This window comes from Terrapene carolina, unplaced genomic scaffold, assembly GCF_002925995.2.
Source record: "Terrapene carolina triunguis isolate 2854851 unplaced genomic scaffold, T_m_triunguis-2.0 Scaffold30, whole genome shotgun sequence".
In the NCBI taxonomy this organism is placed as follows: Eukaryota; Metazoa; Chordata; order Testudines; family Emydidae; genus Terrapene; species Terrapene triunguis.
In genome coordinates this window covers 5,421,314-5,448,046 of record NW_020664381.1, presented here as the reverse complement: position 1 = coordinate 5,448,046, position 26,733 = coordinate 5,421,314, and the positions used below count along the sequence as shown (strand labels likewise).

General features: G+C 42.0%; 1 protein-coding gene across 2 annotated transcripts in view; it reads left to right on the top strand.

Moving 5' to 3' along the window:
• Positions 1-573: 573 nt before the first annotated feature.
• Positions 574-26,733, top strand: part of LOC112114734 (SIM bHLH transcription factor 2) — a 63,653-nt gene continuing 37,493 nt past the window's right edge. Inside the window, exons 1-5 of one of the 2 annotated variants that reach the window (XM_024211602.3) lie at positions 574-775; positions 962-2,067; positions 14,012-14,094; positions 18,606-18,695; positions 25,998-26,106. In XM_024211602.3, coding sequence (XP_024067370.1) covers positions 1,893-2,067; positions 14,012-14,094; positions 18,606-18,695; positions 25,998-26,106 — 457 coding nt within the window. In that variant the 5' untranslated portion in view covers positions 574-775; positions 962-1,892. Of the gene's footprint in view, positions 776-961; positions 2,068-10,427; positions 10,447-14,011; positions 14,095-18,605; positions 18,696-25,997; positions 26,107-26,733 lie in introns of those variants that run through there. The other variant, XM_024211603.2, reaches the window with a different exon arrangement.

Sequence of the window (26,733 nt, the reverse complement as noted above, 5' to 3'; positions counted from 1 at the left end):
TGTGTGTGTGTGTGTGTGTGTGTGTGTGTGTGTGTGTGTGTGTGTGTACGCGCGCACTATGGACCCGGAGTGCTCAGATGTGCCAAGGACAATGGCAGGAGGAGCTTTGGATGGTGTGTGAGATGAGGGAGACTCTAGCCCAGCCCCCGCTCTGTAGGTCCTTTCAACCACTTTCTCTCCCAGCCTCCTGGCTATCGCGTTGTTGTGTAGTTCAAAGTCTCGGATATTAGCACGTATCTCCCACCACCTTATTTTAACCCGCGCTATTTATAATACGTTCAAAATGCCAGACCACCGCAGAAATGTGGTAGGATCTGTGGGTCTCTCTGTGTCCGGCTGTAGATGCGGGTGTGTAATACAGGCTGAGTTGGTGAGATCCGGAGCACCAGCCGGAGACTGTTCGAACAACCACACCCCCTCCAGTTCACCCCCGCCACCTCCCTTTCCATTGCAAGTGCTAATTGCGGTCCTTGCCTTGCGCCTCTGTCTTTGGGTCCTGCCGAAGGCGCTGCTGCACCGGCGGACACGTCACGGGGCACATTTATCCCCTCCCCTCTCGAGGCGCTTCTCGCTTGCTCCAGCCTTCACTAAAGAATTAACTGAAGGTTCCACTCCAGAGTCTCTGGCTATTCCTGGCAAAGAGGAGGAGAAGGAGGAAGACATTAGTGTTTCCGTGCGTGGGAGCACCGAAGTTAGGCTTTGTGAGAGTGGGGGATTTGCCTCCGATCGCTGCTGTGTGGTGCGCTTGGAGAATGCGGCTGTCAGCTCTTGGAAGGTGAAATAGCAAACCCTTATTTCTCCTGTAAGGTAGAGTCCTCTCTCTAGTCGCATGTCAATGTGAACTAGCTCTCGCTTCGCACCAGCTTTTTTATTTTTTTCAATACGTGTCAAATAATAAAAATCTCTCTTTATAATATAAAACCTTTTTTTTTAACGAATTGCCTTGGACTTGTTTGGATAGTGACAGCACTGAAGTGACGTTGGCCTGGAGGAAAATGGATCCTTTAATGTAACTGTTTAGGAGAACCGGATTTAGAACACGGGCTGGAGCAGCGAAATCCGCTTGGCTGCTGCAGACAGTATTCCCCGAATCTCAGATGAGAGGTGAACGGGGATTGTGCTAGGCAAAATTGCAGGCAAGTTCTGCACTTGTGGTCTAAAATACACACAGTTTGATACATACGTGTACGGTGAAAGCATATTTCTCCAGCACTGGTTGCAAGACAAGCGGTCGCTCTCCTAGATCTGATTCAGAGGGAAATGTGTGAAGGAAAAGCGAGCCTGTGGTTTTAGAGCAAGCCTACCAGCAGCTCCCTCCTCACCGGCTTTGACTTTCATTTTATGGCTGGGCTGCCTTTCCAGCTTGTCTTCTCCTCTGCACCTTGGGCTCTAGGGCCAGATCCTTTGCATTAGTTCATTAGAGAACAATTACCTTTCAAAAAAAAACATTGCAGACTGCCTAGTACAATGATTTTCTGCTGAGCAGTTGCTTGAAGGCTTTGTTTTTCTGAGGGGGGAGAATTGCATAGAGCAGGAAATCATTCGCTAAACAAAGAAAAAAAAGGGGGGATATGCTCCCTGTGAACGAGAAGATCCATTTCCAGCTGCAGCCACGGTCCTGGTTCATGTAGATCTTTCAGTCTCTGCTTTCCAAGTGCAAGATATTTGCATTGCAGAGTCAGCCCAGAACTGCATTCTCCTGACCTGCTGCGGCTTGTGGCACAGAGGTGGTTTCCCACTCTCGTCTCGCCCTTCTTATGTGTTGATTTTTGTTCTGTTTTTACGAAGAAAATAATATTAACGATAAAGTCAAAGTCCATGCTCGCAGCAATCCGGAAGGATCGGGTCTAATATGCCAGTGCCATCCTCCTCATTGCCGTGCAATAGCCGCCATGAAGGAAAAGTCCAAGAATGCTGCGAAGACTAGAAGGGAAAAAGAAAATGGAGAATTCTACGAACTGGCCAAGTTGCTGCCTCTGCCTTCAGCTATCACCTCCCAGCTGGACAAGGCCTCCATCATCCGCCTCACCACCAGCTACCTGAAAATGCGAGCTGTCTTCCCAGAAGGTAAATCCCTCGGCTGCTTCCGGGGCACCTGCTGCTTCTCATAAGGCAGGAGTCTAAGGCAGGGGCGGCGGTGGGGGGACAGCACATACTGGGTGCAGTTTCTTAGCAGTTACAATCATCTGCGTTTCTAGGGTGCAAGGGGGTCTGAATGAGCCGTGAACAGTAATTGAAATAGTTGCTGTCTGTCCTTGAAGACAGTGACTGTTTATAAATAGCCACCCCTCCCCACGCACACCCCAGGCCGTCTCTGTGAATTGTATTTCCAAGTGTAGCCTGTGCCCAAGGTGCTAAGCAGGCAGGGGGCCAGTCGCCATGAGTTTAGTCGTATTCATCAGGCTTATTTTAAAGCTCAAATAATAACCCCGAGTTTGGAACGGGAATATTTGTAGGTCGTGTTGCGGTGCGCTGAGTCCGACAGAACCGGGAGGAGGAAAGAAGCAGAGTTCTCTAACCCAGGGCAATGAGGCTGCTTAGATCTTGGGGAAATGGTGCCAGGCAGCGGACTAAACACCAAGCAAGATCTGTGCGTGGTACATTCTGTGATTTTGTTTTCTTTCTTTCCCTGTGTGTGGGGGCGGTTAGAGCTGCTTAAAATTATTTCCCTAATTTAGGACGCGATAATACAAAGTGTAGAGACCAGACCTAGAGCAGAATGGGGGGAGGGGATCCAGCCTACAACCAGCAGGTCAGGCTCGTCGTTGACGAGGCCTAGAACCAAGAATGCCTTTGGATAACACTAGGGACAAAGTTGGTGTTTTATCTTCACTCTCTCCCATTGGAGCGAGAAAGCCTGAAGATTTGGGGGATGGGTCATGTGGAAAATAGGAGAGCACAAATTCACATGCAACTCACTTGCAAGAGGTAGAGACAGAAAACTTCGTGAGAGTGGCACAAGATTTCTGAGAATAACTCTAATAAAACGGACACCACAACAAAGGAACCTATTTAAAATACGTGTGAATAATATAAATATAATATAATTAATATCAATGAACTTGCAGGTGTGATTTAAAAACAAACAAACAAACAAACATAATCTCCAACCGGCCCAGAGTGTATAAAAATTGGTACCAAAAGAACTAGACATAACACTGAACACACAGGGCATTACTTGGTCTTAGTTTCCGCTCTGCCACACACATTGTCTGCTCACTTGCAGCGCGGCTAGACTTGTAGCGCGCACGCATTGTGCTAACAGTTTTAAAGCGTCGTCCCCTCTCTGAGATTATTTTGATTTTGCTTCTCGCTCTGTCCCTCAACTTACTGGTCATGCAGCAGCCGGGGCTCTGCTCTCAACCCCAAACAAACGAACAGCAGCGAAATGTCAGCGCGTCCCGAACTGATAAATAGAACGGGTTGCGTTAGGTGGGCCGGCGTGGCATGGTGCATCAGTCTGGAGTCCATTTGTCAGCAGGAGGATATCATTAGTTACATAGCGCTGCGGACATCTGCTAGAAGCCTCCCCCCTGCCCCCGCCCGTTACTAATTGCACGGGAAATTGTTTTCATTCTCCTGGGGGGCCGGGGGTATCCCCGGCGGGTGTTTGTTTCTGAAAACGCAGCATTTACCTAGCTGTATGGTCTTTGAACGCTGCCCCGTCCACCTGCCTGCAGGGATCCAACTCACAGAGCTCAGCATTTCTAGCCTCGCCCGCGTCGTTTGCACCCACGCCAAACCCTTTAAACATTGGAATGAATCGGCGCACAGAACAGGGCTGGCTGCGAAATTAGCTGTAAAAAAAGTGTCATAAAATTCGCATCCGTAAGTAGACTAATAAACCCTCTTTTGTAAACGAGCTACAGGTTCAAGATTTCATCTTTGGTTGTTAATGATCATGCCCCGCTTCTGCAAGCGCCGGGGAGGACCCTAACTCGGACCAAATCCCAGTAGGACTTTTTTTTTGCAAAGGGAGGCTTTGCTTGAGCCGGGACTGTAGGACGCGGCCTTTTTCAATGCCATTGAAAATCTGCTGCGAAATGAGAGATCCGGGCAAAGATCTGAGTGCGAGGCAGTATGGTCCCCTTCTCCCACTGGGCAGCGCCTTCCTCCATAGCGAGCTCCATTGGCTTCAATGGGATATGCAGGCCTATTCAACTTGGATAAAGGGATCTGAATCTGGCCCTTTGGCTCTCGCGTGTGTGCAGACCCCAGTCTGCTCGACTGAGCCTTAAACACCCTGTCTTTTAAAGGGAGAGCGAGCAATGCACATAAAACTTGAGATTTCCCCCTCGGACTTTTTTAAACCAAACACTGAATCCAAAAAATACCAACCCCTTCCCAATCCCATACACACAAACCCCTTCCCCCCAAACAAGTACACACTTCAGATGTTTCTTTCACTAAGCGGAAGTGGCCAACTGACATACATTGTGTGGGGCCGTTTGTAATATGTCATGTTGTGTGATCACTAAACTGGATGAGAGAAATGAAATTAAATGCTGGTTAATATTCTCTAGATGGTTAAATAAACCCAAATCTCTTCCTTTGTGATTTGTTTGGCCTGTCTGGACAGATGATGGGGGAGGGGAGGAACAATTAGCATTCCAGAATGAAAAGTTTGTTATTCATCTTAGTTTCTAAGGAGCTTATGAAAGGGTTACAAATTAAAAACGAGAAAATCTTTATCAGCTACGTCAATAATTATGAGCAATGATTACTTAGTATTACATAAAATCAACAATTCTGTTTAACCGAAAGAGTTCTATAAAACATATAAAATAAAGAAATTTACATTTTAATAGTAATAAAACATCCCAGTGCTTTGGTATATTCTAATGACTTTCGAAAATTTAAGTCATTATAAAAGTTCCGATTAAGAAATATCTTATAATAATTTCGGGAGGGGGTTCCCAATTTTTGATCGCAAGTTTTTCCTCCAAAATAAGTGAATTACATATTTAGAAATATATATGTTGAGACTTCTCTGGACAGGGTTATATTACAAGTTTCCCAGATAAAACTCTCCTATTGAACGAACTGTGTCAACGAACAATTGCAATGCTCAAAGAACACTTAAAAACCAGAGGATGAAAGCCTCGCGAGTTTATATACCCAGGATGGCAGTGTCTTATGTGTAAATTCTCTTCAGACCAAATGACTGTGTGCTTCTGCACTCCCCACATGCTTAAGAGTAATTTTTAAAATACATATAACAAACGTATTATTTTGCCATAAATACTGCGTAAATATATTGAAAAACCAGAACACTGAGAACAGTATATGAAAGACGAAGTAAATAATTTACTCCTGTGTTTCTGAATATATTTTTTAAACTCATACGGGGAGAGTTGTTGGAAAGTGATGATTACATTATTTCAGCCATGCCCATTAATAAATTGGTTCAGCTTTGGAAAGTTTCAAGCTGGGAGCTACTCTCTGCCAGACAATTTGTGGGGAAGTGGTTGGGTCATAATTCCTTTCACTATCAATAACTCCCTTCATAGTTGGGTATCTTTCCTCAGGAAAGAGCTGATGTTTCTGAATTTGGTTTTTATAGGAAATTATAATGAACGTCTCCCTCTCGCCCTGATATTTTCCCAAATGGCATTATTTAGTGGCCTTAGTCAGCAGAATAGAAATAACAACTTTTTAGATTTAGCGTTACAGACAAGTGCAGTCTGGGATCAGTGCCCCAAAGTGAAACAGAGCCTGGAGAGCTATCATTTTTTGATCTCCGAAAGAGCCATCGTGCATATTTTCTGCTATACAATATTTTGCTGAGATCTTGGTTTTTTGAGAGAAATAGATGATGTGTCTGCAGTCAGTATTTTAAACTCTCTTGTAACAGAAAATTACTTCAAGGTTTTGCAGATGTGTAGTGACTCAATGTGCCCATCAGCGATCATGTGTCTCCAAGACATAAATATAAGGCACATGGCTGCAAACTGTACTTGATGTGATTTTTTAATCCGCGCATGACAGACAACCAAGACACCTTTAGGGCCAAATCCGCCTCTCATCGAAGTCCATGGGAATTTGCTATTCACATCAATGGGCGCAGAATTTGGCCCAGAGGAATATGTCCTGGCTAGAAACCAGCTTCCTTTTATTGTGCCAAAATTTCTAAAAGGTGAATCAAATCTAGAATAACCTATGTTGAGATATATAATTACATTGTAAATACAAGAGGAAAAGTGCACTACCACCACTCTCCAATGTGTGTAAACATTCACTTTTACGACTGAATTATCATCTTCGTGATAACACTGAACCAGTTTTGTTTCTTTAAGCTGGGGTGGGGGGTGGGGGGCTGAGGGGAAGAGACGTCCGAAGTCTGCAACCTAAGTGCTAAACCATCGAATTTCTACTACATTGATCCGAATTATTGTCCCGCTATGAAACTTGCTTCCAGTCCTGAATAGACCAGGAAAAAGGGTGGGGTTTTAAAAGCTTTGGTAGTTAACGGTTTAAAAACGCCCTGGCACGTAGTGTAGACAACTTTTAATACATTTTAAAAGGTGTCCGCGGCTGTGGGCATCCCTATGCTCCCCTAGACTTCGGGACTTGAGGCAATCAGATTTCCCATCCAACCAGTTACTGTATGTTTAGAAGAGGCACAGTTCAATCTGGGCCCACAGAACTCCTTGCGGGAGGATCCGGAACAGGCCCACCGAAGTGAGAGTGAAAGGAGAGTTACATTAAACCTCTTTTGTTCTCCCAAAGTGCTAGTCTTGTGGGGTATAATTTCGTGCTTCGGTATAGTATTTTTTTCCGTGTGGATTTGCTCTGACCTTCACATTCTGACTTAAAATCCAGGCGACAAAAACATAGCGTATATCCCTACACTCAAACTCTGTAGCCTCATCCTCTGTAGCGTTTTGATATTTTGCCAAGCCATTTATTGCTGCAGAACAAAAAAATACTACGAGATATTTTTGGTGCTTGGCTGTCAATATGTTTTTCCACAAATGAACAAATAGAAGGGGAGCGAGGCGAGTGGGGGGGGGGGGTGAGGACTATTGTTGAGTTGAAAATATCCCATCCACCAGGTTATGGCGCTGAGGTTAAATTGTGACTCCACGCATTTTCTAGAACTAGCTTTAACACTGCGCATTTATTAATGATTAAACCAAAAGGAATGAGCTGCTTAATAAGTGACTCAAAAATGTAGCGTATACTATTCCCACCACTACCTAAAAACAAAACAAAAGCCTGGGAGATATTGTGAATTTTTCTTTTATTTCTGTGCTTGGCATCATGTCTTAATAGTACAATCTGGGATCTATTACTTACTCCTATGAATAGACGTTTTAATAATTCTTTAAAGGGCATATAAATATTTTCTTGTCCTCCGTGTATTTAAAATAGAGCCGGGAATATAACACAGGTTGAATTACAACAGTTTCAGCTCAGTCTTTTTCTGTACATCTGCGAGGTTTAACATTCGCTTTAAAGGCTACAAACAATGCTGAGAGTGAGCCATTCATAAAACCGTGTGTGCCTAGTTTAATAACAGCTAATAGTTGATGGTATTAAAGGGTTTATTAAAATAAAAGACGGCATTAGGGCTTCCTTTGAGGCTTGCTCTAAATGTAAATCGGTGGCATTTAGAGATCACCGGAATGTTGGAGGCATACATAACTAGCAATCAGTCACAGGTATATGGGCTGCTTGCAAGAAAGATTTGGGAATCGGGAGCAGATTAGAATAAAACAGGGATTTTAATAATCTCCTCCATCATTTCTTAGCAGCTGGACTTTTCACATCAGCGGCAAGACGCATTTCAGTTTCCTCCTAGAATAAATCTGGATGGCACGATCATCCGCAAATGATAATTATAAACTGTGATTTGTCTATTTGTCCCTTGTTGTGAGTGAGACTTTCAAATATCTCGCCACACTAAATGCGTCTAAATACTGTCATTACAGGAGGGTTTTTCTCTCGCTCTTGTTTGTGATTTGGCGTGGGTTTGAGTCTGTGGGTTTTTAAACATTTTTTTCTCGAGAAATCTTAACCCCGACCGCACTAATATTTCCAATACGCGACTTAAAAAATACAAATAGAAAACAAGTGGATCTCTTAATACATCTTTAATAGATCTAAAATAATTAGTTATATATACGTAGAGTTCCGATCCACAACCTGAACAGGAGTCTGCTGGTCCTAGACAAAGATCTGTCCTTTCCTCTTAATCGGCCAGTTTCTAGCCACCTCCAAAACACAACAAATTTAAGACAGCTATTGAAGGACGCTGTCGATCTAATTTTGTCTAGTGATGTGATAATTTATGTGCCAGAAAGTCAAGATAGTTTCCCCCTACTCCATTAGTGTAACCTCCCAGTAGAGTTAAGGTGAGTGTGCAGACAGTATTTCAACAGGAGGCGACACAATTGCTGAAATTTCAGAGCCCCACGAGTTGCGGTGACTAGCAGCGCTAGTTTTCAGAGGTGAGAAATACGTCTCCAAAGCCGTGTGTACCGATCTACAACCCGATTTGATCAGGGCACCTGCAGCTATCTCACGTGTTCCGGAGTGAGAATAGTGTCGGTGTGGGACTAGGCCCGATCTTGACTTATCATTGACTTCAGGGATGGGTCCCAAGTGCCACCATAGCTTCAGTGAGAATTTTTCCTTTAGAACTGCGGGATCGGGTTAGGTCTCTGTTGGAGTATATGTATGTGCGTGTCTGTGTTGTGACTATAAGAAACTTCACTGCTGAATTATTAGGGTCACCATCAGCGTCTCCAATACAGGGGGAAAGGAACCAGCGGGGGCACCTCCTTTTTTGTCTCTTGCAGACGGGTGGTGTTGCCTGGTTTGCCGCTCTCCTGCCTTTTGTATAATTGCAACGTGCCTCTCTTCTTCATAAACTGTTTGCAAGGCCAGGGGAGGATGCCCCACAGCCGGTTAAATTCCCCCCGGAGAGGGAGCAATGAAATCCCAATGTTTGTAGTTGACCCAGGTTCCTTTGAATTATGGCTATTGAATAACGCGTAGGATCGTGCACTAAAGGGGAGTGGGAGCACAATAGGGTAGAGACACAAAGGAAATACTCCAAATTACAGGGCAATCTGATACTTACATACTACATTACTGATAAGTAATTCTTTTAGCAGATTTCCAAACAGAAAAGGCACTGTTTTTTTTACCTTTTATTTACCTAAAATGCTTCCAGATTTTGTTACAATTTAACCCATTGTTTTCCTCTGAAGACTGAGAAATGCCACGAGGTGAATATTAAGATGTCTTGACAAAGTTTGAGATGTAAGATTAAGGGAGAGAATCGTGTCCATATTTAGTAATAAAAGGGAGGGAGCATTTTAACATGAGAATCAGACGCCCTGGAGTTTCTCCACTTTCAAATGCCCTGCCATATAATTTTTTGCCTCTCCGTCGAAAACAGTCACCGTAGAACTGACAGTTGTCTAGACGCCCCGGCTAAAGAAAACCTTCAATGCGTGGGAGAGAAATAGAACCACGAGTTGTTACTTATATTTGTCTTGGGGTAGTAGCGCGCAAAGGCCCAATCAAAACTGAAGCTCCAATGTGCTAGGTACTGGAGGGACACTCAATCGCACTGCATTCCCAGCACACCTCGATTAAAATGAGAAAAGAATGCAGGAGAACCACGATTAAGAACACGAGAAAGTGAAGAGAGCCCTTTAGTTAACATTTATAAAGAGATGATGCCACTTGTCCCCAACATGGCTGTGTGGCTGTATAAAGGAACTTTGGAGAAGCAAGTCAGAACTCAAACCTCCAGAACAAGGGCAACACAGCGTAGTTTTCAAAAAAAGCTCGATATTTTCTCTCTGACAATCTGCTTCACCATTTGCTTCCCCTACTGGATAATAGACTACTTTCGGGTTCAGTTTGTGGCACAGGAATGTCCGACTCTGGAATTCAGTCTGGATTGGAATTTCTTGGCTTTGTGAACCTGTCTCGCTCTAGATAAATGTCTGACCTTAATTGATAGAGGTAATCCCATACATTTAAAATTGAATGGGGAACAATTTGGCACCCCTTGATTGTTGTTCAAATGTTAAATATTTGCCAGAAAAAAAATCCTTCAGCTGCTCAGTTTTCTCACAGATAAATATACAATATACATCTTAAACGCTTCCTTCAAAATGACTCATTTGAAACCATTCTAGTCCATCCGGCTCTTTAAAACCAGTCTACAAGCTAGTGATTTGGAACCATTCGGGTCTATTAAGTAATCACACATTGCATTTCAGCCATTTACAGAATGCTTACTTTGTCCCAGCAGCTTCTTTGGCTAGGTCCAGCCTACTGAGTGAAGTGTACAGTGTTTACTGGTTAGTCAGGAATAGCTCCTTTGAGTTTATTGCATCCATATGCACCACTCACCTACAAACTCAGCTGCATGTCTCTAGGAAGAGCCGTTAATGTGCAGCGGTCCGTTTTGCAGAGTTTAAGGTTGTATTCGCTTTATTCCCACCTTTGAAAATAATATTCTGAGAAATTATTTTATCGACTGATGAAATGACTTTAAAACAAGGGAAAATATCAAGGAATCCACTAAATGTATTCAAATTTGATATAATTTTGAAATGGCTAAACCGATTTTAAATTTCGAAAAGAAAAAATCCTGCTGGAGAGAGATTTTATGTTAATAGCGAGTCTGCGCTAGAAGGCTCCGAAAAAAATAGTGGAAATACTGACATGATATTGCTAAAACTGTAACTGTAATACCAAATGATACAATCAAATATACCGCTAGGCATTGGTATATTGGAATGACAGTTGTTTATATACCATTATTGAAAATCCTCTGTATGACTGGCTTAAAGAACAAACCTGCTTTGTACTTCAGCTAGTCAGGAGACTGCTTAGTCATAAGAGTAGTTTTAAAAAAATGTATCTGTAACGTTATGAGTGAGTTCGTTTGACTGGCTCAAGGTGACTTTATCATTTGCACTATTAAAAAGGGCAGTTTGTGTAGCAACAAGATAACTGCTAACGCTTTAATTTAGCATCATTTTGCCAAGGAAAATTCACCTTTCTGTGCTCCTTTATACAGCAGATACTTTCCACTCAAGAGAAGGCTGCATTTCAGCAGAGAAAGATGGGAATAGTTTATGTAGCAGTGGAATTTGTAAACGTCTGTAAAGTGCCTGAGAGAAATAGAGGATAGCAGTAGATAAATGGAAGCTCTATTTATTAAAAAATACAATTTCACAATATAGGCAAACATCAAAATATAGACAGATACCCCAAAGCAAAAACAAATTGCCTGTAGAAGTAAAATTCTTCTGCTATTCAGTTTACTGAAGCATACACTCAGGCAACTCTGATGGCTAATGTGGATGTTCAAAGAAGACATACCTTTGGGACTGACTCCGGATACACTGAATTATTGATATGGCTCCTTAGCACCCGAGTAGCAGAAGAATGACTGAGTTATAGGAAGGTCAGTGGTAGTGGTGGAAGTGGAATAAGCACAGTCATGCCTTGAACCATTATTTATTAATACTGGTATTAACTTGTATTAGTAGGGTCTCTAGGAGCCCTAGTCAGGGGCCAAGACCCATTGTGCTAGGCGCTGCACAAACCCAGAATAAAAACACAATCCCTGCTTCAAAGAGCTCACAATCTAAGTATAAGGTGGATACAGACAGCTGGGGTAGCACAAGGAAACAATGAGATAATATTGGTCAGTAAGACCAGCACAACAACTGCCTAAGAACTGTTTAGATTTATCCTGACCTTCTCACCCTCTCCCTTCCCTCCATTGTCTGTCCTGAGCCTCCCCTTGACTTGGGGTTTGGCCCAGGCCTTTGCCTGCTTCACCTGCAGCCACTCAAGCAAAGCAAATGAAAACCCAGGACGTTTCATGCCTAGCCTTTAGCAATAAACAGTGGCAAATAATTGCCCGGAGGAGGGTAGAGAAGAGAAGGCCGCGCTGAGAGCAGGGGCTCCGAGAGCACTATCTGATTTGAGGTCTGTGTGTGTCTCCTTCAGTGTAATAGAGGTAGCCCGGCCCCAGCCCGTAGCAGTCCTGACACACGAGTGTCCCTTGCAAGTGGCTGTGTGTGGAGCGGGGCCAGCCGCTACAGAGAGGCTACGTCGAGAATTCACCTTAGCTTGTGCGAGCAGCATGGCCAGGCAAGGCCTCAGGGAGCATTGGGGCTGAGTACAGCGTCTGCCGGGGCCATGGGGGGGTCACTGGGCCGCAGGGGGTGCGTGACGCCGGACAGCCACCTCTCCAGCCCCTGCTCGGGGCGCGTGTTTGCAGCTGCTCTCTAGCGCCGCCAGCTGGGAGCGCTGCAGCGGGAGATAAGTGCCCAAGCTGCCATTGGCCGCCGTGCCTCCCTAGACGGCCGCGTTATTGTTCGCGCCGGGGAATAAGGTTCATGCGTCGTACTGGGTGCATCATGCTGGGTGCATCATAAGTAAAATGGCCGGAGAAACACTCACAGGCGTTATTCCCATCGGTGCCAAGCGGGGCCACGCACACAGGGTGCCACAGTCCTTTTAGCCCCCCCCCCGCCCCCCCCGGCCATAGCGCTAGGTCACTGGAGCGAACGTGCATTTCCCCTGCCACTCCACCCCCACCCTCCAAGCCCGGCGGGGTTTGCACAGCGGGACCCGGACCCAGGCACCCGCCCATGGCGACACTTCGCTCTGCCAGCCCGGCTGCGCCGCCGCACGGGGTCCAGCGTCCGCTCGACCCGCACCCAGCGCTGCTGGCCAGGGGGCCGGGAGGGGCAGCCCGAGGCCAGGAGCTGGCGGGCGAAGGCGCGCAGGGCTTTGTACGCTCCGCGCTGGGCGCCAGGGCTGAGCCTCGGCTCCCGGGGACAGACCCTCGCCGGGGGGCTCTTGGCGGCCAGGCCCCGCTGGGCAGCGCAGGCTCCGCCTTCAGCCGCAACTAGGCCCCTCGCTTTGCAGAGCCGTGTGTGGCCCCGAAGCCGGGGGCTTGGCCGGGCCCCTAGGGGCAGCGAGGCCGGGCAGAGGCTGCTGCTGGCCCTGCCGCGCCGCGGGATTTCTCGGCCCGGTCCTTTGCTCAGCCTCACCAAGCCCCGTAGGTAACGGCGGGTTAAGAGGCGCTCAGCAGCTTCGGCCCCGAAGCAGCGATTTCCCACCGTCTTTAAATCCATCGCCCGCCCTGCAGCCAGCGCCTCTGGGAAAGCGACATTGGAGCTGCGCGGCTCCAAGCGAAGCGCCTCAGTCACCCTGACCGCCGGGCTGCGGCCTGGGGCAGCTTCATGTGCGCCAGTGACACCCCCCTGGGGCTGCGCTCAGCCTCCAGCTCGGCTTCTCCGAGCGGCGGCGGTGGGGTCTGCCCTGAGGGGCTCCATCGGTTACAGCCCCCCTAGAGAAAGGGCGCGGATGTGGGGCTTGTGCATATAACAAGGAGCCAGGCTCTTGTCTGCCTGGGCACATTATCTATCTATCTATCTATCTATCTATCTATCTATCTATCATCTAAACAGTTGCATTTGCAGAGAAGAGTAACGCGGGGCTCAGTCTTGCAGCCCCTCCTCATTGCTTTTGGCTGAGCGAAGGCTGCCGGGTCGGCCCCCCAGAGCCTGGGGTCCGTGTCACAGTCCAGCCCAGGCTCATTGGGGTCGCGTGGGGAGACATGGAGGGCGCGGCAGCTCTGTGCTTTCACAGCGGTGGGACCGCAGGGACTTTCCATCACCAGACGCAGTTGGGCCCTGGCTAGGACGGGCCGGGGTCGGGTTACTTGGCGGGATTTGAACTAAAGTGGCATTTGAAGGCGAAGGCACGCGTGGCCCCGCCAGGGCGCGCCCCCCGCAGGCTCCGCTCGCTCCGAGCCTAAACCCCAAGGTCATGGCGCTGATTCGCCTACAGAAAAGACCACACGTCCTCGCCGGGAGACGTGCGCTGGTGTTAGTGTCCCGCGGCCCGGCCAGGTCAGCCCCGCACCCTGGGCAGCCAAGGGAACCGGGGACACGCGCGGCCCCGGAGGCTCATTCTCATCCCCGAGTTTCTAACTGATTTGTCGGTTCCTTTCCAGGTTTGGGCGACGCCTGGGGCCAGCCGAGCAGAATAGGGCCCTTGGATAATGTGGCTAAAGAGCTGGGATCTCATTTGCTTCAGGTAGAAGATGCTTTATTCGATTTTTATACGCTGCATTGGGATTTTTTGTGACTCTGTGTAATCCTCCCTATTGCCCTCCCAGCCTAGTTGTTACATGAAGACTTTGCGAGGTCATTCTGTTCACACAACCTAGAGCCACGGTTTTCTTTCAGCTGTTCAGAGTGAAGCCAGTCATTTTAATGTTCGTTCTTTGATTTTAGCAGTAACAACAGCCTACATTAATAAGAACGGTTTGCCTGGTCCAACAATGACAAATAAATCCCCCCACCCCGCACACACACTAAGGGATCGCTTTTGGTACTACAAACGGTCCCTGGTGAATTGCAACGTGGATAGTATTTACTATCAACAATCCAGTCAGGGTGTTTTTGTAAATGGGAGATCATAGTTCTCCACAGATTGCTCAGTAGGGAAAACCTTTAAAAGAGCGCATGGCTCCTGCAGCAGGAGGTGAACATCTGGCTTAGATCTCCTATTTACGCTAGCACCTGAAAATACAGTTGTTCCGAATCCTGTTGATCTGCTCTGGAATTCTTCTGCTCCCCATGTGGACGTCCCCATGTAGCAGAGAATTTAGGGAGAAATAGTTGGGTGGGAGCACCCAAAGGGAGCTTTCTGTTTGTAACCTTAATGCAGCAAGGACTCTTTCTCCCCCTCCCCCCACTTTAAAGACATAATAAATTTTAATTATTTAATGGTCAGTTTTATTGAGGAAGTTAAGTATTTAGTCACATAGCTGTTTTTAAGTGTACACTGGGGTAGTGATTATATCTAAAGAGAAACTCAGCCTCTGAGCTGTGAGTATTGAAAACTCTTTCAAAACCTCATTCCTAAATGTAGTCTACTGGCATTTGTATCTGTTGAGCTGTGAGATTTTAAAGATGCAGTCAGAGAGTTTGTCACTCTACTTTCCATGCTATTGTATTAATTCTCATTATTGTTTTTCCAGTTTGTATCAGAGTAGCCTAAGAAGTAGGCAACATTGATACAATGCATATGACTAGAGTTGAAGCTGACAACTGCTAGTGCAGTGGGTTGTATCTCACGCTTGTCTTTCATTCCCACTGTTTTGAAGATAAGATACAGTGACGTGAATAATAACATAATGAAAACCTGAAGCTTTTATATTATAAACTGCAATTATAGGAACATGGACATTAATGGTAAAAGCCCCTTATTAGTTTCAAGGGGTATGGAGTCACGCCCTTGGAGCAGTTGGAATAGTTTTTAAGATTGAACCCAAAAAGCCTTGGTGCGCTAGGTAAAGCAGCTGAGGTGAATAACCAGTAATAGGAAAGGAAGAGCAAAATGCATGGATCTGTTAGAAAAGATGTAGATTCAGATAAGGATTCAGATAAGATTTGAAATGACATGAAGAGTGGATTTTTTTTCACCACGCCCTTATTATTTAAAGCCAACTTAAAATTGGTGTACTCCTTTGTTTAAAAAGAGAAAACTCTCTCATGATAGGGTTTGAAACACATTATTGATTTAAAAAAAATAAATATTAGGGCTGTTGATTAATTGCAGTTAACTCACGCGATTAACTCAAAACATTAATCATGATTAATCTCAGTTTTAATTGCACTGCTAAACAATAGAATACTAATTGAAATGTATTAAATATTTTTGATGTTTTTCTACATTTTCAAATATATTGATTTCAATTACAACACAGAATACAAAGTGTACAGTGCTCACTTTATATTATTATTGATTACTAATATTTGCACTGTGAAAATGATAAAAGAAATAGTATTTTTCAGTTCACCTCATACAAGTACTGTAGTGGAATCTCTTTATCGTGAAAGTACAACCTACAAATGTAGATTTTTTTTTATTTTATAACTGCACTCAAAAACATAACAATGTAAAACTTCAGAGCCTACTTCTTGTTCAGCCAATTGCTAAGAGAAACAAGTGTGTTTACATTTACAGGAGATAATGCTGCCCGCTTCTTATTTACAATGCTACTGAAAGTGAGAACAGGCACTTTTGTAGCCAGCTTTGCAAGGTATTTACATACCAGATATGCTAAACATTTGTATGCCCCTTCATGCTTTGGCTGCCATTCCAGAGGACATGCTTCCATGCTGATGATACTCGTTAAAAAAATAATGTGTTAATTAAATTTGTGAATGAACTCCTTGGGGGAGAATTGTATGTTTCCTGCTCTGTTTTACCCACATTCTGCCATATGCAGAACTTGTCATCAGCATGGAAGCATGTCCTCTGGAATGGTGGCCAAAGCATGAAGGGGCATACGAATGTTTAGCATATCTGGTACGTAAGTACCTTGCAACGCTGGCTACAACGTTGCCACATGATCACCTGTTCTCACTTGCAGGTGACATTGTAAACAAGAAGCGTGCAGCATTATCTCCTGCAAATGTAAACAAACTTGTTTGTCTGAGCGATTGGCTGAACAAGAAGTAGGACTGAGTGGACTTGTAGGCTCTAAAGTTTTACACTGTTTTATCTTTGAATGCAGTTATTTTTTGTACATAATTCTACATTTGTAAGTTCAACTTTCATGATAAAGAGATTGCACTACAGTACTTGTATTAGGTGAATTGAAAAATACGATTTCTTTTGTTTTACAGTGCAAATATTTGTAATAAAAATAAATATAAAGTGAGCACTGTACACTTTGTATTCTGTGTTGTAGTTGAAATAGATATATTTGAAAATGTAATAAATGCCCAAAAATATTTAAATAAACGGTATTCTATTATTAACAGCATGATTAATCGTGATTAATATTTTTAATAACTTGACAGCCCTAATAAATATATTTAGGCAAGATTTGGTGATTGCTCTCCTGGAGATGTTATCATCTAGCTCATTAAATATGTACTTTGAATTTTATTTCAAATAAATTTAGTTGATATGTTGGTTTGGAGCCATTGGTCTATCTTGAAAATTCGTATGTAGGTACATAATAAAAATCTTGATGAAAGCCTTTGCTTGTACAGTAGCTACTTAATCTCTTAGTTATTTTACATTTTGTTTAGTGTCAAAAGCAGTTAGGTAATATTATGTGCTAATTACCTGTAAATGATGCATAAAATGGATTTTACTTCTAAATTATAAATGCTCAAAAATTGTATTAAATCAGCACAGTTACTGTCAACTCTTTTTTAAAAATAGCACCTGGGATGAAATTTTGTATGCCAAATTTCAACTCTAAGCAACAATTTTTCTAGCTGAGTTGGAAACCCCTAACAATAATTCTAATGGAAGAATGGACACAACTTTAACTAGAAGATTGGGAACAGCAATTGAAAGTTGACAATAATGTTTAAAGTAAAATTTTTATTTAAGGATGCAATGATTTCTTTCCCATTTTAATACATCTACAAAGTTTTGTTTATGTTGGAGGGGGATAAAAAAGAGTAAAGCTAAAAAGTAATCCGGTTTCAATTACATGCTGTAAAAATAGTTAGTAGGCCAGAGAATAATTTGGAATATTTTTTATTAGGGCCACATTGTGTGCATTACTTTTACAGGATTTTATTGCATTCCTCCTAGTTCAGTATCCTAAAATATGAATTAGTAAATAGACAAGGCAGTTGTTTTATCTCTGTACTTTAGAAGTTAGTTTCCCCCTCCCAAAAATACATGTTTATTTTTCAGTGATCTACATGTGTACAGGTATTTGGCCAGGAAGTTCAAAAGTGATTAGTGATTTTAGATATCTCTGATTTTCCTAAGCACTGGCCTTCTGAAAAATCAAGCCCTTATTAAAATACAATATAAAGCACCTCAAAATTGAGGCAACCAAAATCATTAGTTACTTTTGAAAATCCTGGCCATCTTTGTACAGTTTTAATTTCTATCCTGTCAATCTTTTCTTTGTGTGATAATTAAATCTTTCAAACCTTTACTCACATGAGTAATCATTACTTTCAAGTTAGACCTCATGTGAGTAAGGATTATCAGGATCAGGCCCCAAGTTTGCATTAAATGTTACCATTAGTTAAGATTGTCAGGTTGCAATGTTAGTGATGAATGTCTACAATGTTTCACTTTCAGTCTGATGAAGTTTCCTTTATGGATTGTTTCTTTCTGAAGCTGTCATGGGCTTTTTCATCCCTGGCAAGTTCCAAATAGCTATGAAAAAGACAATTCTCTGTCCACAAAAGCATAAATAAAAATATAGTAGAAGGAATTTAAAACATTGCTCAATTCTGCCATTACATCGTAAAAATGGCCTGTATAGCATTGGATACCTTAAGTACCACATAATTCAGGATTTGTGCTAAATACTAAAGTAACCCAAGTTAATAGGAGAATGTTAACTTAAAGTGCAGCATAACTTCTGTAAGGGGATAATGAAGTAGATTTCACAAATTTGTGTTTGAGTAATATTCTTCACAGGGACAGTATGGGTTAAATATTTCTTTTTAATAATATATTTTCTGCTTGGGAGGGGAAACACTTTAAAAATCTTTATTCTAAATTATCAATTAAACTGTGAGATTTTTATCCAAAATATTTCTTTATTGCAGACATTGGATGGATTTGTTTTTGTGGTAGCATCTGATGGCAAAATAATGTATATCTCTGAAACTGCATCTGTTCATCTCGGTTTATCCCAGGTAGGAGTAACTTTCTGCCCATCTGTTAAATACTGATGTAATATGGTAATATCTTGGTCAATGTATTAGGTTTAGTTTTTTGCAGTGAGGTCTTAAGCTTCAATTTTGTTCTGATCTTAAGTTTTCTTTTATTTAAGTAAAGCCATTTGCTTAGAGCGGCAATGTGATTATCTTACCTTGTATCTTTTCTTGTTGATTAAATTTTACTTCCTATTACCTTTAATAAGGTTGATAAATGTTTTTGCAAACAGGAGGTAGTTTCTGAGCTTGAGCCTGGAACTTAAAGCTACTGCCTGCATGGTAATGCTGTACATCTCAGAAAAAAAAAAAAAAGTGAAGATTTCCAGTGCATACGTTTTGTATTGTATGTGACACAGAATTGCTAAAATATAGCGGCTACTACAGGAGTGGGTGGGTGTGGCTCTGTGGCCTGCCATGAGCAGGAGGTCAAACTAGATGATCATGATGGCCCCTTCTGGCCTTATAGTCTATGAATCTATGAGAGAGGAAATCTGATGTGGAACATGTCTTACTGTAAATGTGCTTTTTTGGGGGAGGGAGGTGGGAAGGTGGGCAGAGGGCAGATTTGAGTTTTTACATGAAATTCAGGGTCATTTTTCCTGAATTTTTAAAGCTCAATGATCTTTTCAGTAAAGTGTTTTATATACTTGTGATAGAACTTGTAAATCTCAGTTTACTACTGTTTTGCACAAGAAGTAGAAGGGTTTTGTTTGTTTGTTTTTAGGACGCTTCTAAATTTTTACCTTTTCAGAGTAAGTACAACAGCAAATAGAATTAGAAGTGTATTTATTGTAAGATGCGTGTTTCCATGAGTTTGTTTGAAAATATATCCTACAAATTTGGGGACATAATACCTGATCCAAAGCTCACTGAAGTCCATTGGAAAGGTGCTCATTGATTCATTGGGCTCTGCATTAGCCTCACAAAGAACACAACTTTTTGTAAAGAGTCTTCCATAGCAGCTGCATCCCAAATGCTTTGCAGAATTGATAAAACAGATAAATGATTAATAGCAGAGAGAGAGAGAAATGAAGAGATAAAGGTAAGGAAGGTATGATGTGTTTGCAAATGAGATCTGAAGAGTCAATGAGAGAAGGAGATATAGGAAAACTATTCCAAGACTGCAGGAGTTATGTGGTAGAGATTAAAATGTGCATTTTAAGTCATAATGGAGATTAATGTTGAAAGGAATTGAAGACTATTTGGGTGTATTTTTATAATTGTTTGCGCAATTAGAAAAACAACTCTAGAAAGCATGAAAAAGCAAATATTACATATCATATTCTGAAAACATTCCTGATAAACAAGAAAGAAACCTCAGACTATTTTTTTGTAATCTCTGTTAGAAAAGTAATTTTCAGATTTTGACACTACTCAGGGTTCAGTGTGGACACTTACTTTTTCTACCAACTTTTAAAATATATACAAGGAGAATTTTTAATTTAAGCCATTTGTTTATCAAGTCTGCAGTTGCATATATTTGTTGTTTCATAATTTTAAATGCATATTTAAATGTCTTTAAATATTGCCTTTTCCTGAAATACTTTCCAAATAAGAGGCTATATTTTCCACTTTGCATTTAGAGCCCTTACTCAAAGCCTCTTTATCCACCTACCTATTAAAAAGATCCATCATAACCATAGCTAGTGAAATTGATCCACTTACACAGAACAATTATTCTACAGCAATGGGTGTTCCACCCACCATCGCTGAAGTGTTTCTTCATTCTCTTGTGTTTGTCAAGAGAATGAAGAAACACTTCAGCGATGGTGGGTGGCACACCCATTGCTGTAGAATAATATATATATCCCAGTGAAATCAAAGAACTACAGAATCATTCGGAGAATAAAATAAGTTGAATATGCCAGATTCAAAGAAACTGTATTGAAGTTCACCCTTGTGCAGGGGATCACCATGAGGCCTGTGCACCACTTCAGTGTCATTTAAAGCCTTTAAATTGGACATATGCTGGCCTTATGCACAGAATTTCACCCCTGTCCTTAAGTACATCTTTATGCACTCTCACTGAAATCCATGGGAGTTTTTCCTGAGGAAGGACTGGTGAATTTGGCCCATAAAGTTTACTGAAGCAAGATTAACCAGAAAATTCTTGAATATCCTGCAGTAGTAAGAAGTGGCTATTGCCTTGAACTCTCAGGAAAGCTGTAGAGCAAAGAGAATGTGAAGATGTGAACTTAGAGCAGGGGTTCCCAAACTTGGTTCACGGCTTGTTCACCTGAGCGTCCGCAGGTACGGCCGCTTGTAGCTCCCAGTGGCCGCGGTTCACTGTTCCTGGCCAATGGGAGCTGTGGGAAGTGGTGGCCCGGCCTGCGCCGCTTCCTGAAGCTCCCATTGGCCAGGAACGGCGAACCACAGCCCCTGGGAGCTGTGAGCGTCTGTACCTGCGGACGCTCAGGCAAACAAAGTGTCTCGCGGCCCACCAGGGGCTTACCCTGAACAAGCCGCGAACCAAGTTTGGGAACCCCTGACTTAGGGTACATCTACACTTACCGGAGGGTCCGGCGGCAGGGAATCGATGTTCTGGGATCGACTTATCGCGTCTAGTGAAGACGCGATAAAATCGATCCCTGATCGCTCTGCCGTCGACTCCGGAAATCCACCGTGGCAAGAGGCGGCAGCGGAGTCGGCGGCAGCGCGGCAGCGGTCGACTTTCCCCCGTCCTCACAGCCAGGTAAGTCGACCTAAAATACGCAACTTCAGCTACGGTATTCACGTAGCTGAAGTTGCATATCTTAGGTCGGACCCCCGCTGTAATGTAGACCCAGCCTTAGAGGCAGTGTTTAGGGAGTAGAAAACTATGATTGCTTTAAAAAACACCACTTCAGGTTTAGTAGCCAGCCCCAACAATTTCACAGTATGCAATTCTTTCTGTCTGTCTGTCTATCGATTGCAAAATAAAGTCACTGGATTGGATACCGAATGATACATCACATTCTTTTATTCTCTTTAAAAGAAAAACACAAAACCATCTTCTTGTCAGCAGTAATTTGCCGTATTGTGGAATCTCCTTCCACCATCTCTCCATTCTTGATTTTTCAAGGAACAGCTTACTTTTAAACACTAATCCTAGGACGCTCCTATAAGCATTTTATTTTTAAAAAATCCTTTGCTAAATGAGGTCTTGTTCCTGCTTCCCTTGAAGTCTCTGGGAGTTTTGCCATTGACATCAATAAGAGCAGAATTGGTCCATAGCAGCAAATTCTTCAAATTTCTCTCACCAAGTCATAATCCTACACTATATTTTCAACAAGAGCTCTTATATCTGAGTTTGGGCTCAGCTTGTCTTGGCTGGCGCTCCAAGTGATGATGATGATTTTAGATAATCTTTTAGAATGTTTATAAAAAGGCCTTTTTTATGAACCATTTCCACTATGAAACTAGATTACAAGTCAATTTTCAGTTAGTGCAATTTGTTGAAACAGGTAATTATGATAAATAAAAAAATACATTAAAAAAAAACATTTACAAGATATCCTTGGAGATCTGCTGTATTAATCTGTACCTTCAGTTAATCCTGATTATAGCTTCAGCAGAAAGAACAGCGAGTCACTTACACCTTCTGACTAAGCTTTTGGTAGTCAACACATTTAACTGTGTTTACAAATGTATAAGCAACATTAAAGATATTTTCTTAACTTGTATTTTTCCCACTAATTCAGTGTTTTTTAGACACAATTTACACACAAGTATCAGAAGCAACAATTTTTAAAAGTCCTATCTTATTCCATGTCAGTTTTTGCAACAGCAGGAATAGTAAATACTGAGGACCAGACACTCATCTGGTTTAAATCAGCATAGCTCTATTAAAGTCAGTGGATCTATATTGATTTACGCTAGCTGAGGATCTGACCCTATGTGTCCTTACTCCGTGAATAATAAAAGGGGCAAATTCCCCAATGAGGCTTTTCTTAAAAACTGCTGGCACAATGCATCACCCATTACCATTTAAGTTTATATGATCATTTTACTTCATGATCCTTTTATTCATATGTTAACATTTTGAAGAGGAAAGTTCTATAAATACACATTGCATAGCCATGCACTTATGAGCACATGTAAGAGACAGCGCCATACTGTGCTATCAATTCTTTAGCAGAATCCCTTAGTGAATTCTGCGAGGACTTAAGCTGAAAAATTGATGGTATGTTGTGGGCTGTACAGTTTAAGTGCAACTTGTATATGTGCACATGCACACAGATATACACATTACTGCTTATGTGACTTATAGACTGCAGGGAAAACCCTTTTTAAACAGAAGCAAAGAAACTTATTGTGAAAAGTAGATTTTGCAGTTTTGAAAGTCTGGGCTGGCACTCCAACAATTTTCTGATTCCACAAGGGAGCAAAACTTATATTTAATTTTTGATAAATCTTGAAATATTTAACCAAAAACATCTGAACTTGCTAAAGTTTGTTTTACTTTCATCCAGTAAGTATACTAATGGCAAAATATATAATTATTTTCTTCCAGTATCCATTTATTTAGTCCTCTGTTTATTATGAATCATTTCTTGGCAGAAAGAAAATATACAGCTGAGTTACACATAAAAAAGCTCTTAGTAGGAAACAAATGCAACTGGTAATAAATAGGTATTTACAAATATTGAAATGCTTCATCCAGGATCTGGTTTAATAAGCCTGATGCGTGAGACTGTAGAAGTTTTATGGATTCAACCATATAATTTATTTTTTAAGTTGTTAGTATTTTATTGCATGTTTAAAAAGCACATATAAAATATGCATAACAGGAGACAGTTGTCAGTTCAAAAATTATGTACAAACATTTTGGTTATTTGACTGTTATGTAGCCCCAGATTTTTGAAGATGGTTTTAGGTTTCTCAGATTTATTTAACAATCAACAGATCAAAGTTTGCTGTCACTTAGATATGTGGCACTGCACTGATTTCATTGGGGTTGCACATGCATAACAGAACAGAATTTATCCCTATATCTATATTCAAGAAAGCGAGCTGTGTTAACTTTGAGAAATAAGCCATGTGATCTGAATCTCAGTGTAGGTAAAATTGTGACCATGGGCCCAATTCTGAGAATCCTTCTGTGACTAGTCCTTGCTTGGGTGAGTAGTCCCATTTAAGTCAACAGGATTACTTGCAAAAGCAAGGGCTACTCACGTGAATTAGGTTTTGCAGGCTTGGTCCCCATGTGAGGATTATGATCAATTAAATATGCAAGTCTTTTGGATTAACCTAATTAGTGTTTGTAATTAGCTTTGCAGGGCAGGTGGAGGAAAGAATGCCGTTGTACAGGGGACGGAATAAAAGAGATCTGAGGGTATCCTTCCTATGAACATTTTTTATAACTACATTCCATTTGGTACAGTCTGATTCATTTCAAAGGCAAAAAGCCTGCTCTTCAGAAATATCCTTATGAGCTAAGGATAAAAGCTATTTTAAGAGGGGATGGTTCCAGACAGAGGGTTAAACTCAGAGGGACAGGAAAGTCCATAGACCCCCACCTCCCCACATTTCGGTTTGAACATTCATCCAAACTCAGTCTTTCTCCAATTAGATTTTTTGCTTGTTCTGTTTTCTTGAGAGCTTAGAGCAATGCAAATCACAGTGCTCTAAAAACGTTGCATTAGAGCTTTTGTGAAAATCATAGTCCTGTCTATAATCATAGACATACTATGGATCAATCTGCTACTTTTGCCTGTTTTATTTTTTTTTTACAAAGAGTGAAAAAAAAATCACAAGTTGCAAAAAGATTCATCCTTGTGTACTTCCAATCCTTCACCAGCCACTAAAGCCAAAATATACTGAGCTGGTGTTGATGTTCCCACCTGTTGTAATCCTGAAAAGGAATGATCCCAAATATTTTCTCATAGGGGCAATGATTTATGTGAACTAACATTGTTAATTTGGTATCTCTTGTTTTCCTTCTGCAACTGAAAACTGTCTGTTTAAAGAAATGTGCTAATATCTGGTTGGAATATTGAATGTGTACCAGGGGTTTTGTTTTTGGGGACGTGGGGGTGGGTAGGGGAGGGAGAGATGGAAGGGAACAGTGGGGAATAGATGGCTAGAAAGAATTAGTTTGTATAGTGCTGAGAAGAGACATTCCATGAATAATGCAGAAAACGGAACTATGAGAGACATTTTCGGGAAAAGATTGCTTTGTGGGCTAGACAACTTCATTTATTCTAAAGAAAAGGCAACTCACACATCTTAGCAAATCAGTAGGATTGGCCCAGAAGAATAGGTTAAATTACTTCACCTCTCAGCTGTCTCTGATCTTTGGGGCCCAATGCACATCAGGCCACAATGAACAATTGGGTAGCCTGACACTAATTTAAAACACAAGCTCAAAGTATTGGTTCTCTACTTAAATCCATTACTGCATCTATCTGGAGACTTTTTGTTGATGCGTTTTTACATGTGCCAAATAAAGTTAGCAAAAAGGACATACAGCACATGCCAGCTGTAATGGTGCTCCCAGCCTCTATACTATATTTATTATGTACATCATATATAGAAAGGGACAAATACTATGACAGAAACACATCCATGTGTGAACAGAGGTTCAGAGCAAGTGAGAAATAGGAATATGCTCTATTGAGGAAATTAAGGACAAATAAAACTCTTGCTGAGCTGGTCTTTTTTTTTATTATTATTATTCTGCACATTTATTTGAAGCAGGAGATGCTGGATCCAATGTTCATTGATATAAGTGGGAATAGCTCCACTGAATTAAATGGGCACTAGACTTGGTCCTAATAAGAGTTTGGATTGTATTTTTGGAGGGCATTTACAGAAAAAAAAGTAACAGGAAATGTATCAATTTGCTGGCTTGGCTGTTAAATTTCAAATACAGACAGAACCTAAATGATGGTTTCTGGGAACATGTAAAACTTTTAGTGTATGTTTGTCTGTGAGAAAAGTTTATGCAGCTTGTGGAGATTTCCCCCCCCCCCTCTTTGTGGGAAGCTAACATTTCTGTAGCTCCTCTATCATCTCTTCACTTGCCAGCTTTCTCCACTAGCAACTCCCCTGTGTGCAGAATAGCACCAGAAATTCCCACAAAAGCTTCCAAAGTGTTAGTTACCACTGAAAAAGGAATGATTCAGTTTAATAGGTATAATTTGGTACATGGTTTTGGTCCAGTAAAAACCACACGTTGTAAGGGTAATGGACTGTATGCACAGTATACAGATGTAGTATACGTAGGTCACTGAAGAATGCTTTATATTATTAAAAGAAAGGCCGTTTGTACTGCCTAATGTTTTATATGTCTCTTGACAGGTGGAGCTTACTGGCAATAGCATTTATGAGTATATACATCCTTCTGACCATGATGAGATGACAGCAGTGCTTACAGCACACCAGCCTCTTCATCCTCACCTCTTACAAGGTACTTCCAGGAGATGTGATCAAATTTCAGCTGAAAAGCTAAATAAGAAAGCTGCATTCAACATGGCAAGCTTATACATTATCCGGTAAAGCTTCGTGTACACAAATGCAGAATGGGTACCAAATTGATACTGCAGCTCAGCATTTTGGCTTGTAGCAGCATAGGTAATAAGCAGCACTCCTAGATTTATTAGTACCATTCATCCCAGAGGATCTTGGAGCATTTGCAGTTTTAAATTGCAATTCAAACTTTACACAAGGATCATTTCATCCACCTCTGTTACGTAGCCACCTCTGAGGTAGAACATTGCAGCTGCATTATACAGTATTTTAGGAGAGGAAGTGAAGAAGAATACGTTAGCCAGTAGAAAATATGAGGACATATCTCAGTGCAATTTGTTAAATTTGGAATTTGGCTATGACACCAGAGGGAATACCCTTTCCTTTATGAAGAATGCAATGGGTTCTTTAATAACTGCAAGCGGTCATGACTTAGGTTTGGTGTCTTACTGAAAAGATAGCATCTCCAGGAGCAGATTTTTTCCCTAACATCATACTGGGGCGTTGATTCATTACCAACTCAGAAGGAAAGTGTCACCTACTGAATCACCAGAGCTACTTCTTGAAG